At 26.9% G+C, this 13626-nt stretch overlaps 1 protein-coding gene across 1 annotated transcript; it reads right to left on the reverse strand.

The window, feature by feature from the left end:
* Positions 1-13083: 13083 nt before the first annotated feature.
* LOC125580333 (protein DOWN-REGULATED IN DIF1 11-like) lies at positions 13084-13626 on the reverse strand. Its single transcript, XM_048744681.1, has one exon. It carries the CDS (start codon positions 13561-13563, stop codon positions 13084-13086), a length of 480 nt encoding a protein of 159 aa, XP_048600638.1. The 5' UTR covers positions 13564-13626.

Raw genomic sequence — 13626 nt, forward strand, 5'->3', positions numbered from 1 at the left:
TCTTTATTAATTTAGTTAGCTCTAAGAGTAACATTTTTAAATTGATTTCTATGTTTCAGGAATTGATTGTTAATTAAATACTCACTATGTTTGTCATTAAAGTTTTTGCATACAAATTAAGAAAATTAGTAATTTTGGTTTTATCCTTATTAAATACTCCTATAATATTTTGTTTGAATTTATTAACTAATGAACTAAAAATAAGAGCAAAATGAAAATTATGTTTAAATATGTATGAAAATCGTATAAAGACATTTAAAAAAAACAAAATTACATTTAATATGAAACATAGGAAGTAATATTTCACATAAGTAAAAAATTGTAACTAATTGAAAGTTGGATCTATGTTTCTTGAAATAATTTCATGGTCTAAATATAGTGATGACTTCGGTAAACCAAAGAAGATTTGTAGATGAAGTATATATGCTTTTTTGCAAAGAATCGGAAGAGCTATATCTAGTGAAGAAGAAGAAGAAGACTCTGGATATATAACTTGAAACATTGTTTGAGATAAATATCAAGAACATAGACAATCATAAAAAAAATTCTCTTGGTTCGTTGATCCCTCTGGAGTTTATGTTTATCTGATTTCTTACTGGTTATACTTGAATAAAAGCTTTTGAATTGTTCAAACATGATGCTCTTTTCATATAGAGTATTAGGCCATTAAGCATAAGCATAGTGTCCATTTAATCAAGTAATTGTCTCTCTGATCAGTCTCCTCATGAGAATCTATATTTTGATCCTGTGAACACAAAGATGATTTCATTCTATATGTGGATTATTACAAAATAAGAGATGATATATACCTTAAAAAACCAAAGAATTTATATATTTTGTGGAAATCATTGTAAAAGTGATATAGATAATTAATTCACAAATCTCTATAAAGAATTTTCATATGAGGTCATAGCTAGGATCTTAAAAATGAGATTAACATTTTTGTTTCACGAAAAATGAAAGTTACATATTGTATTTTTTTTTCCTTATAGCGTTCTCTCACTATATATTTGTTTCTATAAATTTACTTGATATTCAAAAAACATAATTAGTTCGAGTTACAAAGAAAGAAATATACGATTTTGTTTAACAAGATTTATGTGCAATTAAATTTTATGTTAAATAGAGTAAAAACTATGCTTGACAAACACTAGTTAGAACAACCCAAGATATCACATTAGATTTTTTTATATACAATATTAGAGTTAGGAAAACGAATAAGTAATGAAAAGTTGATTTTATTTATATAGTTAGAATATTATAACAAACCATTATTTCATAATACATCATATAATAAAACAAAATATTCAATCAAGAGAACTAACTCGTGAAATCATCAGATGATGACTTCTGCAGAACATCTGTTCCAAACCTCATTAATTTTGAAAGAAACTTGAGAAGCAAAGCGTTTGAGTTGATAAAATTGAAACATCAACTTATTAGTCTCGATGAAGCATTGTTTTCCAGCTTTTACGACCTTCAGACAACACTCCCTTGAAACAGGTTCATTCGTAAGAATCTCTTTAATAACATAGAGACCACATTTTCCAATGGGTTCCATCTTGTCCATGCAGGTTTCGACATACATTTTGTATTTTGGTGGGAGGATCTCTAGCATATAAATATTGTAATCTTGCGAAGCCGGTGATATCACATCCAATGTATCAAACTCGCGACCCGGATTGACCAGTGGTTCAACGTCTACATCTTCTCGACCAAAACTTGGATACGCATATGATACTAAAGTGGTCATTATGAAAAATGCCATAAAAATTGTCTTAGTCTTCATTCTTTATGATTACTATTTAACTTCTTCTTTGAATTGTTTTGTTTTTTTTTCCTATTACCATGATTTATAATTGTTTATATATAGTAGTCAAGTGGTTTTGAATGTTATTGATGGTGTTTTGTATTAATTAATATAATAACATTTTTAGTTATTTTGCAAAAACATAATTTCTTTATTAATTTAGTTAGCTCTAAGAGTAACATTTTTAAATTGATTTCTATGTTTCAGGAATTGATTGTTAATTAAATACTCACTATGTTTGTCATTAAAGTTTTTGCATACAAATTAAGAAAATTAGTAATTTTGGTTTTATCCTTATTAAATACTCCTATAATATTTTGTTTGAATTTATTAACTAATGAACTAAAAATAAGAGCAAAATGAAAATTATGTTTAAATATGTATGAAAATCGTATAAAGACATTTAAAAAAAACAAAATTACATTTAATATGAAACATAGGAAGTAATATTTCACATAAGTAAAAAATTGTAACTAATTGAAAGTTGGATCTATGTTTCTTGAAATAATTTCATGGTCTAAATATAGTGATGACTTCGGTAAACCAAAGAAGATTTGTAGATGAAGTATATATGCTTTTTTGCAAAGAATCGGAAGAGCTATATCTAGTGAAGAAGAAGAAGAAGACTCTGGATATATAACTTGAAACATTGTTTGAGATAAATATCAAGATCATAGACAATCATAAAAAAAATTCTCTTGGTTCGTTGATTCCTCTGGAGTTTATGTTTATCTTATTTCTTACTGGTTATACTTGAATAAAAGCTTTTGAATTGTTCAAACATGATGCTCTTTTCATATAGAGTATTAGGCCATTAAGCATAAACATATTGTCCATTTGATCAAGTAATTGTCTCTCTGATCAGTCTCCTCATGAGAATCTATATTTTGATCCTGTGAACACAAAGATGATTTCATTCTATATGTGGATTATTACAAAATAAGAGATGATATATACCTTAAAAAACCAAAGAAATTATATATTTTGTGGAAATCATTGTAAAAGTGATATAGATAATTAATTCACAAATCTCTATAAAGAATTTTCATATTAGGTCATAGCTAGGATCTTAAAAATGAGATTAACATTTTTGTTTCACGAAAAATGAAAGTTACATATTGTATTTTTTTCCTTATAGCGTTCTCTCACTATATATTTGTTTCTATAAATTTACTTGATATTCAAACAACATAATTTGTTCGAGTTACAAAGAAAGAAATATACGATTTTGTTTAACAAGATCCATGTGCAGTTAAATTTTATTTTAAATAGACTAAAAACTATGCTTGACAAACACTAGTTAGAACAACCCAAGATATCACATTAGATTTTTTTATATACAATATTAGAGTTAGGAAAACGAATAAGTAATGAAAATTTGATTTTATTTATATAGTTAGAATATTATAACAAACCATTATTTCATAATACATCATATAATAAAACAAAATATTCAATCAAGAGAACTAACTCGTGAAATCATCAGATGATGACTTCTGCAGAACATCTGTTCCAAACCTCATTAATTTTGAAAGAAACTTGAGAAGCAAAGCGTTTGAGTTGATAAAATTGAAACATCAACTTATTAGTCTCGATGAAGCATTGTTTTCCAGCTTTTACGACCTTCAGACAACACTCCCTTGAAACAGGTTCATTCGTAAGAATCTCTTTAATAACATAGAGACCACATTTTCCAATGGGTTCCATCTTGTCCATGCAGGTTTCAACATACATTTTGTATTTTGGTGGGAGGATCTCTAGCATATAAATATTGTAATCTTGCGAAGCCGGTGATATCACATCCAATGTATCAAACTCGCGACCCGGATTGACCAGTGGTTCAACGTCTACATCTTCTCGACCAAAACTTGGATACGCATATGATACTAAAGTGGTCATTATGAAAAATGCCATAAAAATTGTCTTAGTCTTCATTCTTTATGATTACTATTTAACTTCTTCTTTGAATTGTTTTGTTTTTTTTCCTATTACCATGATTTATAATTGTTTATATATAGTAGTCAAGTGGTTTTGAATGTTATTGATGGTGCTTTGTATTAATTAATATAATAACATTTTTAGTTATTTTGCAAAAACATAATTTCTTTATTAATTTAGTTAGCTCTAAGAGTAACATTTTTAAATTGATTTCTATGTTTCAGGAATTGATTGTTAATTAAATACTCACTATGTTTGTCATTAAAGTTTTTGCATACAAATTAAGAAAATTAGTAATTTTGGTTTTATCCTTATTAAATACTCCTATAATATTTTGTTTGAATTTATTAACTAATGAACTAAAAATAAGAGCAAAATGAAAATTATGTTTAAATATGTATGAAAATCGTATAAAGACATTTAAAAAAAACAAAATTACATTTAATATGAAACATAGGAAGTAATATTTCAAATAAGTAAAAAATTGTAACTAATTGAAAGTTGGATCTATGTTTCTTGAAATAATTTCATGGTCTAAATATAGTGATGACTTCGGTAAACCAAAGAAGATTTGTAGATGAAGTATATATGCTTTTTTTGCAAAGAATCGGAAGAGCTATATCTAGTGAAGAAGAAGAAGAAGACTCTGGATATATAACTTGAAACATTGTTTGAGATAAATATCAAGAACATAGACAATCATAAAAAAAATTCTCTTGGTTCGTTGATTCCTCTCGAGTTTATGTTTATCTGATTTCTTACTGGTTATACTTGAATAAAAGCTTTTGAATTGTTCAAACATGATGCTCTTTTCATATAGAGTATTAGGCCATTAAGCATAAACATATTGTCCATTTGATCAAGTAATTGTCTCTCTGATCAGTCTCCTCATGAGAATCTATATTTTGATCATGTGAACACAAAGATGATTTCATTCTATATGTGGATTATTACAAAATAAGAGATGATATATACCTTAAAAAACCAAAGAATTTATATATTTAGTGGAAATCATTGTAAAAGTAATATAGATAATTAATTCACAAATCTCTATAAAGAATTTTCATATTAGGTCATAGCTAGGATCTTAAAAATGAGATTAACATTTTTGTTTCACGAAAAATGAAAGTTACATATTGTATTTTTTTCCTTATAGCGTTCTCTCACTATATATTTGTTTCTATAAATTTACTTGATATTCAAACAACATAATTTGTTCGAGTTACAAAGAAAGAAATATACGATTTTGTTTAACAAGATCCATGTGCAGTTAAATTTTATTTTAAATAGACTAAAAACTATGCTTGACAAACACTAGTTAGAACAACCCAAGATATCACATTAGATTTTTTTATATACAATATTAGAGTTAGGAAAACGAATAAGTAATGAAAATTTGATTTTATTTATATAGTTAGAATATTATAACAAACCATTATTTCATAATACATCATATAATAAAACAAAATATTCAATCAAGAGAACTAACTCGTGAAATCATCAGATGATGACTTCTGCAGAACATCTGTTCCAAACCTCATTAATTTTGAAAGAAACTTGAGAAGCAAAGCGTTTGAGTTGATAAAATTGAAACATCAACTTATTAGTCTCGATGAAGCATTGTTTTCCAGCTTTTACGACCTTCAGACAACACTCCCTTGAAACATGTTCATTCGTAAGAATCTCTTTAATAACATAGAGACCACATTTTCCAATGGGTTCCATCTTGTCCATGCAGGTTTCGACATACATTTTGTATTTTGGTAGGAGGATCTCTAGCATATAAATATTGTAATCTTGCGAAGCCGGTGATATTACATCCAATGTATCAAACTCGCGACCCGGATTGACCAGTGGTTCAACGTCTACATCTTCTCGACCAAAACTTGGATACGCATATGATACTAAAGTGGTCATTATGAAAAATGCCATAAAAATTGTCTTAGTCTTCATTCTTTATGATTACTATTTAACTTCTTCTTTGAATTGTTTTTTTTTTTTTCCTATTACCATGATTTATAATTGTTTATATATAGTAGTCAAGTGGTTTTGAATGTTATTGATGGTGTTTTGTATTAATTAATATAATAACATTTTTAGTTATTTTGCAAAAACATAATTTCTTTATTAATTTAGTTAGCTCTAAGAGTAATATTTTTAAATTGATTTCTATGTTTCAGGAATTGATTGTTAATTAAATACTCACTATGTTTGTCATTAAAGTTTTTGCATACAAATTAAGAAAATTAGTAATTTTGGTTTTATCCTTATTAAATACTCCTATAATATTTTGTTTGAATTTATTAACTAATGAACTAAAAATAAGAGCAAAATGAAAATTATGTTTAAATATGTATGAAAATCGTATAAAGACATTTAAAAAAAACAAAATTACATTTAATATGAAACATAGGAAGTAATATTTCAAATAAGTAAAAAATTGTAACTAATTGAAAGTTGGATCTATGTTTCTTGAAATAATTTCATGGTCTAAATATAGTGATGACTTCGGTAAACCAAAGAAGATTTGTAGATGAAGTATATATGCTTTTTTGCAAAGAATCGGAAGAGCTATATCTAGTGAAGAAGAAGAAGAAGACTCTGGATATATAACTTGAAACATTGTTTGAGATAAATATCAAGAACATAGACAATCATAAAAAAAATTCTCTTGGTTCGTTGATTCCTCTAGAGTTTATGTTTATCTGATTTCTTACTGGTTATACTTGAATAAAAGCTTTTGAATTGTTCAAACATGATGCTCTTTTCATATAGAGTATTAGGCCATTAAGCATAAACATATTGTCCATTTGATCAAGTAATTGTCTCTCTGATCAGTCTCCTCATGAGAATCTATATTTTGATCATGTGAACACAAAGATGATTTCATTCTATATGTGGATTATTACAAAATAAGAGATGATATATACCTTAAAAAACCAAAGAATTTATATATTTAGTGGAAATCATTGTAAAAGTAATATAGATAATTAATTCACAAATCTCTATAAAGAATTTTCATATTAGGTCATAGCTAGGATCTTAAAAATGAGATTAACATTTTTGTTTCACGAAAAATGAAAGTTACATATTGTATTTTTTTCCTTATAGCGTTCTCTCACTATATATTTGTTTCTATAAATTTACTTGATATTCAAACAACATAATTTGTTTGAGTTACAAAGAAAGAAATATACGATTTTGTTTAACAAGATCCATGTGCAGTTAAATTTTATTTTAAATAGACTAAAAACTATGCTTGACAAACACTAGTTAGAACAACCCAAGATATCACATTAGATTTTTTTATATACAATATTAGAGTTAGGAAAACGAATAAGTAATGAAAATTTGATTTTATTTATATAGTTAGAATATTATAACAAACCATTATTTCATAATACATCATATAATAAAACAAAATATTCAATCAAGAGAACTAACTCGTGAAATCATCAGATGATGACTTCTGCAGAACATCTGTTCCAAACCTCATTAATTTTGAAAGAAACTTGAGAAGCAAAGCGTTTGAGTTGATAAAATTGAAACATCAACTTATTAGTCTCGATGAAGCATTGTTTTCCAGCTTTTACGACCTTCAGACAACACTCCCTTGAAACAGGTTCATTCGTAAGAATCTCTTTAATAACATAGAGACCACATTTTCCAATGGGTTCCATCTTGTCCATGCAGGTTTCGACATACATTTTGTATTTTGGTGGGAGGATCTCTAGCATATAAATATTGTAATCTTGCGAAGCCGGTGATATCACATCCAATGTATCAAACTCGCGACCCGGATTGACCAGTGGTTCAACGTCTACATCTTCTCGACCAAAACTTGGATACGCATATGATACTAAAGTGGTCATTATGAAAAATGCCATAAAAATTGTCTTAGTCTTCATTCTTTATGATTACTATTTAACTTCTTCTTTGAATTGTTTTGTTTTTTTTTCCTATTACCATGATTTATAATTGTTTATATATAGTAGTCAAGTGGTTTTGAATGTTATTGATGGTGTTTTGTATTAATTAATATAATAACATTTTTAGTTATTTTGCAAAAACATAATTTCTTTATTAATTTAGTTAGCTCTAAGAGTAACATTTTTAAATTGATTTCTATGTTTCAGGAATTGATTGTTAATTAAATACTCACTATGTTTGTCATTAAAGTTTTTGCATACAAATTAAGAAAATTAGTAATTTTGGTTTTATCCTTATTAAATACTCCTATAATATTTTGTTTGAATTTATTAACTAATGAACTAAAAATAAGAGAAAAATGAAAATTATGTTTAAATATGTATGAAAATCGTATAAAGACATTTAAAAAAAAAAATTACATTTAATATGAAACATAGGAAGTAATATTTCAAATAAGTAAAAAATTGTAACTAATTGAAAGTTGGATCTATGTTTCTTGAAATAATTTCATGGTCTAAATATAGTGATGACTTCGGTAAACCAAAGAAGATTTGTAGATGAAGTATATATGCTTTTTTGCAAAGAATCGGAAGAGCTATATCTAGTGAAGAAGAAGAAGAAGAAGAAGACTCTGGATATATAACTTGAAACATTGTTTGAGATAAATATCAAGAACATAGACAATCATAAAAAAAATTCTCTTGGTTCGTTGATTCCTCTGGAGTTTATGTTTATCTGATTTCTTACTGGTTATACTTGAATAAAAGCTTTTGAATTGTTCAAACATGATGCTCTTTTCATATAGAGTATTTGGCCATTAAGCATAAACATATTGTCCATTTGATCAAGTAATTGTCTCTCTGATCAGTCTCCTCATGAGAATCTATATTTTGATCATGTGAACACAAAGATGATTTCATTCTATATGTGGATTATTACAAAATAAGAGATGATATATACCTTAAAAAACCAAAGAATTTATATATTTAGTGGAAATCATTGTAAAAGTAATATAGATAATTAATTCACAAATCTCTATAAAGAATTTTCATATTAGGTCATAGCTAGGATCTTAAAAATGAGATTAACATTTTTGTTTCACGAAAAATGAAAGTTACATATTGTATTTTTTTCCTTATAGCGTTCTCTCACTATATATTTGTTTCTATAAATTTACTTGATATTCAAACAACATAATTTGTTCGAGTTACAAAGAAAGAAATATACGATTTTGTTTAACAAGATCCATGTGCAGTTAAATTTTATTTTAAATAGACTAAAAACTATGCTTGACAAACACTAGTTAGAACAACCCAAGATATCACATTAGATTTTTTTATATACAATATTAGAGTTAGGAAAACGATTAAGTAATGAAAATTTGATTTTATTTATATAGTTAGAATATTATAACAAACCATTATTTCATAATACATCATATAATAAAACAAAATATTCAATCAAGAGAACTAACTCGTGAAATCATCAGATGATGACTTCTGCAGAACATCTGTTCCAAACCTCATTAATTTTGAAAGAAACTTGAGAAGCAAAGCGTTTGAGTTGATAAAATTGAAACATCAACTTATTAGTCTCGATGAAGCATTGTTTTCCAGCTTTTACGACCTTCAGACAACACTCCCTTGAAACAGGTTCATTCGTAAGAATCTCTTTAATAACATAGAGACCACATTTTCCAATGGGTTCCATCTTGTCCATGCAGGTTTCGACATACATTTTGTATTTTGGTGGGAGGATCTCTAGCATATAAATATTGTAATCTTGCGAAGCCGGTGATATCACATCCAATGTATCAAACTCGCGACCCGGATTGACCAGTGGTTCAACGTCTACATCTTCTCGACCAAAACTTGGATACGCATATGATACTAAAGTGGTCATTATGAAAAATGCCATAAAAATTGTCTTAGTCTTCATTCTTTATGATTACTATTTAACTTCTTCTTTGAATTGTTTTGTTTTTTTTTCCTATTACCATGATTTATAATTGTTTATATATAGTAGTCAAGTGGTTTTGAATGTTATTGATGGTGTTTTGTATTAATTAATATAATAACATTTTTAGTTATTTTGCAAAAACATAATTTCTTTATTAATTTAGTTAGCTCTAAGAGTAACATTTTTAAATTGATTTCTATGTTTCAGGAATTGATTGTTAATTAAATACTCACTATGTTTGTCATTAAAGTTTTTGCATACAAATTAAGAAAATTAGTAATTTTGGTTTTATCCTTATTAAATACTCCTATAATATTTTGTTTGAATTTATTAACTAATGAACTAAAAATAAGAGCAAAATGAAAATTATGTTTAAATATGTATGAAAATCGTATAAAGACATTTAAAAAAAACAAAATTACATTTAATATGAAACATAGGAAGTAATATTTCAAATAAGTAAAAAATTGTAACTAATTGAAAGTTGGATCTATGTTTCTTGAAATAATTTCATGGTCTAAATATAGTGATGACTTCGGTAAACCAAAGAAGATTTGTAGATGAAGTATATATGCTTTTTTGCAAAGAATCGGAAGAGCTATATCTAGTGAAGAAGAAGAAGAAGACTCTGGATATATAACTTGAAACATTGTTTGAGATAAATATCAAGAACATAGACAATCATAAAAAAAATTCTCTTGGTTCGTTGATTCCTCTGGAGTTTATGTTTATCTGATTTCTTACTGGTTATACTTGAATAAAAGCTTTTGAATTGTTCAAACATGATGCTCTTTTCATATAGAGTATTAGGCCATTAAGCATAAACATATTGTCCATTTGATCAAGTAATTGTCTCTCTGATCAGTCTCCTCATGAGAATCTATATTTTGATCCTGTGAACACAAAGATGATTTCATTCTATATGTGGATTATTACAAAATAAGAGATGATATATACCTTAAAAAACCAAAGAAATTATATATTTTGTGGAAATCATTGTAAAAGTGATATAGATAATTAATTCACAAATCTCTATAAAGAATTTTCATATTAGGTCATAGCTAGGATCTTAAAAATGAGATTAACATTTTTGTTTCACGAAAAATGAAAGTTACATATTGTATTTTTTTCCTTATAGCGTTCTCTCACTATATATTTGTTTCTATAAATTTACTTGATATTCAAACAACATAATTAGTTCGAGTTACAAAGAAAGAAATATACGATTTTGTTTAACAAGATTTATGTGCAATTAAATTTTATGGTAGATAGACTAAAAACTATGCTTGACAAACACTAGTTAAAACAACCCAAGATATCACATTAGATTTTTTTATATACAATATTAGAGTTAGGAAAACGAATAAGTAATGAAAAGTTGATTTTATTTATATAGTTAGAATATTATAACAAACCATTATTTCATAATACATCATATAATAAAACAAAATATTCAATCAAGAGAACTAACTCGTGAAATCATCAGATGATGACTTCTGCAGAACATCTGTTCCAAACCTCATTAATTTTGAAAGAAACTTGAGAAGCAAAGCGTTTGAGTTGATAAAATTGAAACATCAACTTATTAGTCTCGATGAAGCATTGTTTTCCAGCTTTTACGACCTTCAGACAACACTCCCTTGAAACAGGTTCATTCGTAAGAATCTCTTTAATAACATAGATACCACATTTTCCAATGGGTTCCATCTTGTCCATGCAGGTTTCGACATACATTTTGTATTTTGGTGGGAGGATCTCTAGCATATAAATATTGTAATCTTGCGAAGCCGGTGATATCACATCCAATGTATCAAACTCGCGACCCGGATTGACCAGTGGTTCAACGTCTACATCTTCTCGACCAAAACTTGGATACGCATATGATACTAAAGTGGTCATTATGAAAAATGCCATAAAAATGGTCTTGGTCTTCATTCTTTATGATTACTATTTAACTTCTTATTTGAATTGTTTTGTTTTTTTTTCCTATTACCATGATTTATAATTGTTTATATATAGTAGTCAAGTGGTTTTGAATGTTATTGATGGTGTTTTGTATTAATTAATATAATAAAAAATTTAGTTGTTTTGCAAAAACATAATTTCTTTATTAATTTAGTTAGCTCTAAGAGTAACATTTTTAAATTGATTTCTATGTTTCAGGAATTGATTGTTAATTAAATACTCACTATGTTTGTCATTAAAGTTTTTGCATACAAATTAAGAAAATTAGTAATTTTGGTTTTATCCTTATTAAATACTCCTATAATATTTTGTTTGAATTTATTAACTAATGAACTAAAAATAGGAGCAAAATGAAAATTAAGTTTAAATATGTATGAAAATCGTATAAAGACATGTAAAAAAAACAAAATTACATTTAATATGAAACATAGGAAGTAATATTTCACATAAGTAAAAAACTGTAACTAATTGAAACTTGGATCTATGTTTCTTGAAATAATTTCATGGTCTAAATATAGTGATGACTTCGGTAAACCAAAGAAGATTTGTAGATGAAGTATATATGCTTTTTTACAAAGAATCGGAATAGCTATATCTAGTGAAGAAGAAGAAGAAGACTCTGGATATATAACTTGAAACATTGTTTGAGATAAATATCAAGAACATAGACAATCATAAAAAAAAATTCTTCTGGTTCGTTGATCCCTCTGGAGTTTATGTTTATCTGATTTCTTACTGGTTATACTTGAATAAAAGCTTTTGAATTGTTCAAACATGATGCTCTTTTCATATAGAGTATTAGGCCATTAAGCATAATCATATTGTCCATTTGATCAAGTAATTGTCTCTCTGATCAGTCTCCTCATGAGAATCTATATTTTGATCATGTGAACACAAAGATGATTTCATTCTATATGTGGATTATTACAAAATAAGAGAAGATATGTACCTTGAAAAACAAAAGAATTTATATCTTTTATGGAAAACATTGAAAAAGTGATATAGATAATTAATTCTCAAATCTCTATAACAAATTTTCATATTAGGTCACAGCTAGGATCAGAAAAATGAGATTAACGTTTTTGTTCATGAAAAATGAAAGTTACAAATTTTCATTTTTTCCTTATAGCGTTCTCTCAATATTTATTTGTTTTTATAAATCTACTTTATTTTCAAACAACATAATTTGTTCTTGTTACAAAGAAAGAAATATATGATTTTGTTTAACAAGATTCATGTGCAATTATGTTTTATATTTAATAAACTAAAAAACTATGGTAGACTTACACTAGTTAGAACAACCCAAGATATCACATTAGAGTTTTTATATACAATAACATTAGAGTTTTTATATACAATATTAGAGTTAGGAAACCGAATAAGTAATGAAAAGTTTATTTTATTTATATAGTTATAAAATTATAACAAACCATTATTTCATAATACATCATATAATAAAACAAAATCTTCAATCAAGATAACTAAATCGCAAAATCAGCAGATGATGAAGGACTTTCAACTTCTGCAGAACATCTGTTCCAAACCTCATTAATTTTGAAAGAAACTTGAGAAGCAAAGCGTTTGAGTTGATAAAATTGAAACATCAACTTATTAGTCTCGATGAAGCATTCTTTTCCAGCTCTTACTACCTTCAGACAACACTCTCTTGAAACAGGTTCATTCGTAAGAATCTCTTTAATAACATAGAGACCACATTTCCCAATGGGTTCCATCTTGTCCATGCAGGTTTCGACATACATTTTGTATTTTGGTGGGAGGATCTCTAGCATATAAATATTGTAATCTTGCGAAGCCGGTGATATCACATCCAATGTATCAAACTCGCGACCTGGATTGACCAGTGGTTCAACGTCAACATCTTCTTGACCAGAACTTGGATACGCATATGATACTAAAGTGGTCATTATGAAAAATGCCATGAAAATTGTCTTAGTCTCCATTCTTTATAATTACTTTTTAACTTCTTTTTTGAATTGTTTTGTTTTTTTCAACTACCATGATTT

This window comes from Brassica napus, chromosome C1 (genome assembly GCF_020379485.1).
Source record: "Brassica napus cultivar Da-Ae chromosome C1, Da-Ae, whole genome shotgun sequence".
Classification (NCBI taxonomy): domain Eukaryota; kingdom Viridiplantae; phylum Streptophyta; class Magnoliopsida; order Brassicales; family Brassicaceae; genus Brassica; species Brassica napus.

What these genes read in the sequence shown, in the direction of transcription:
- LOC125580333 (XM_048744681.1), bottom strand. Translation starts at nt 13,563, where the DNA reads ATGGAGACTAAGACAATTTTCATGGCATTTTTCATAATGACCACTTTA.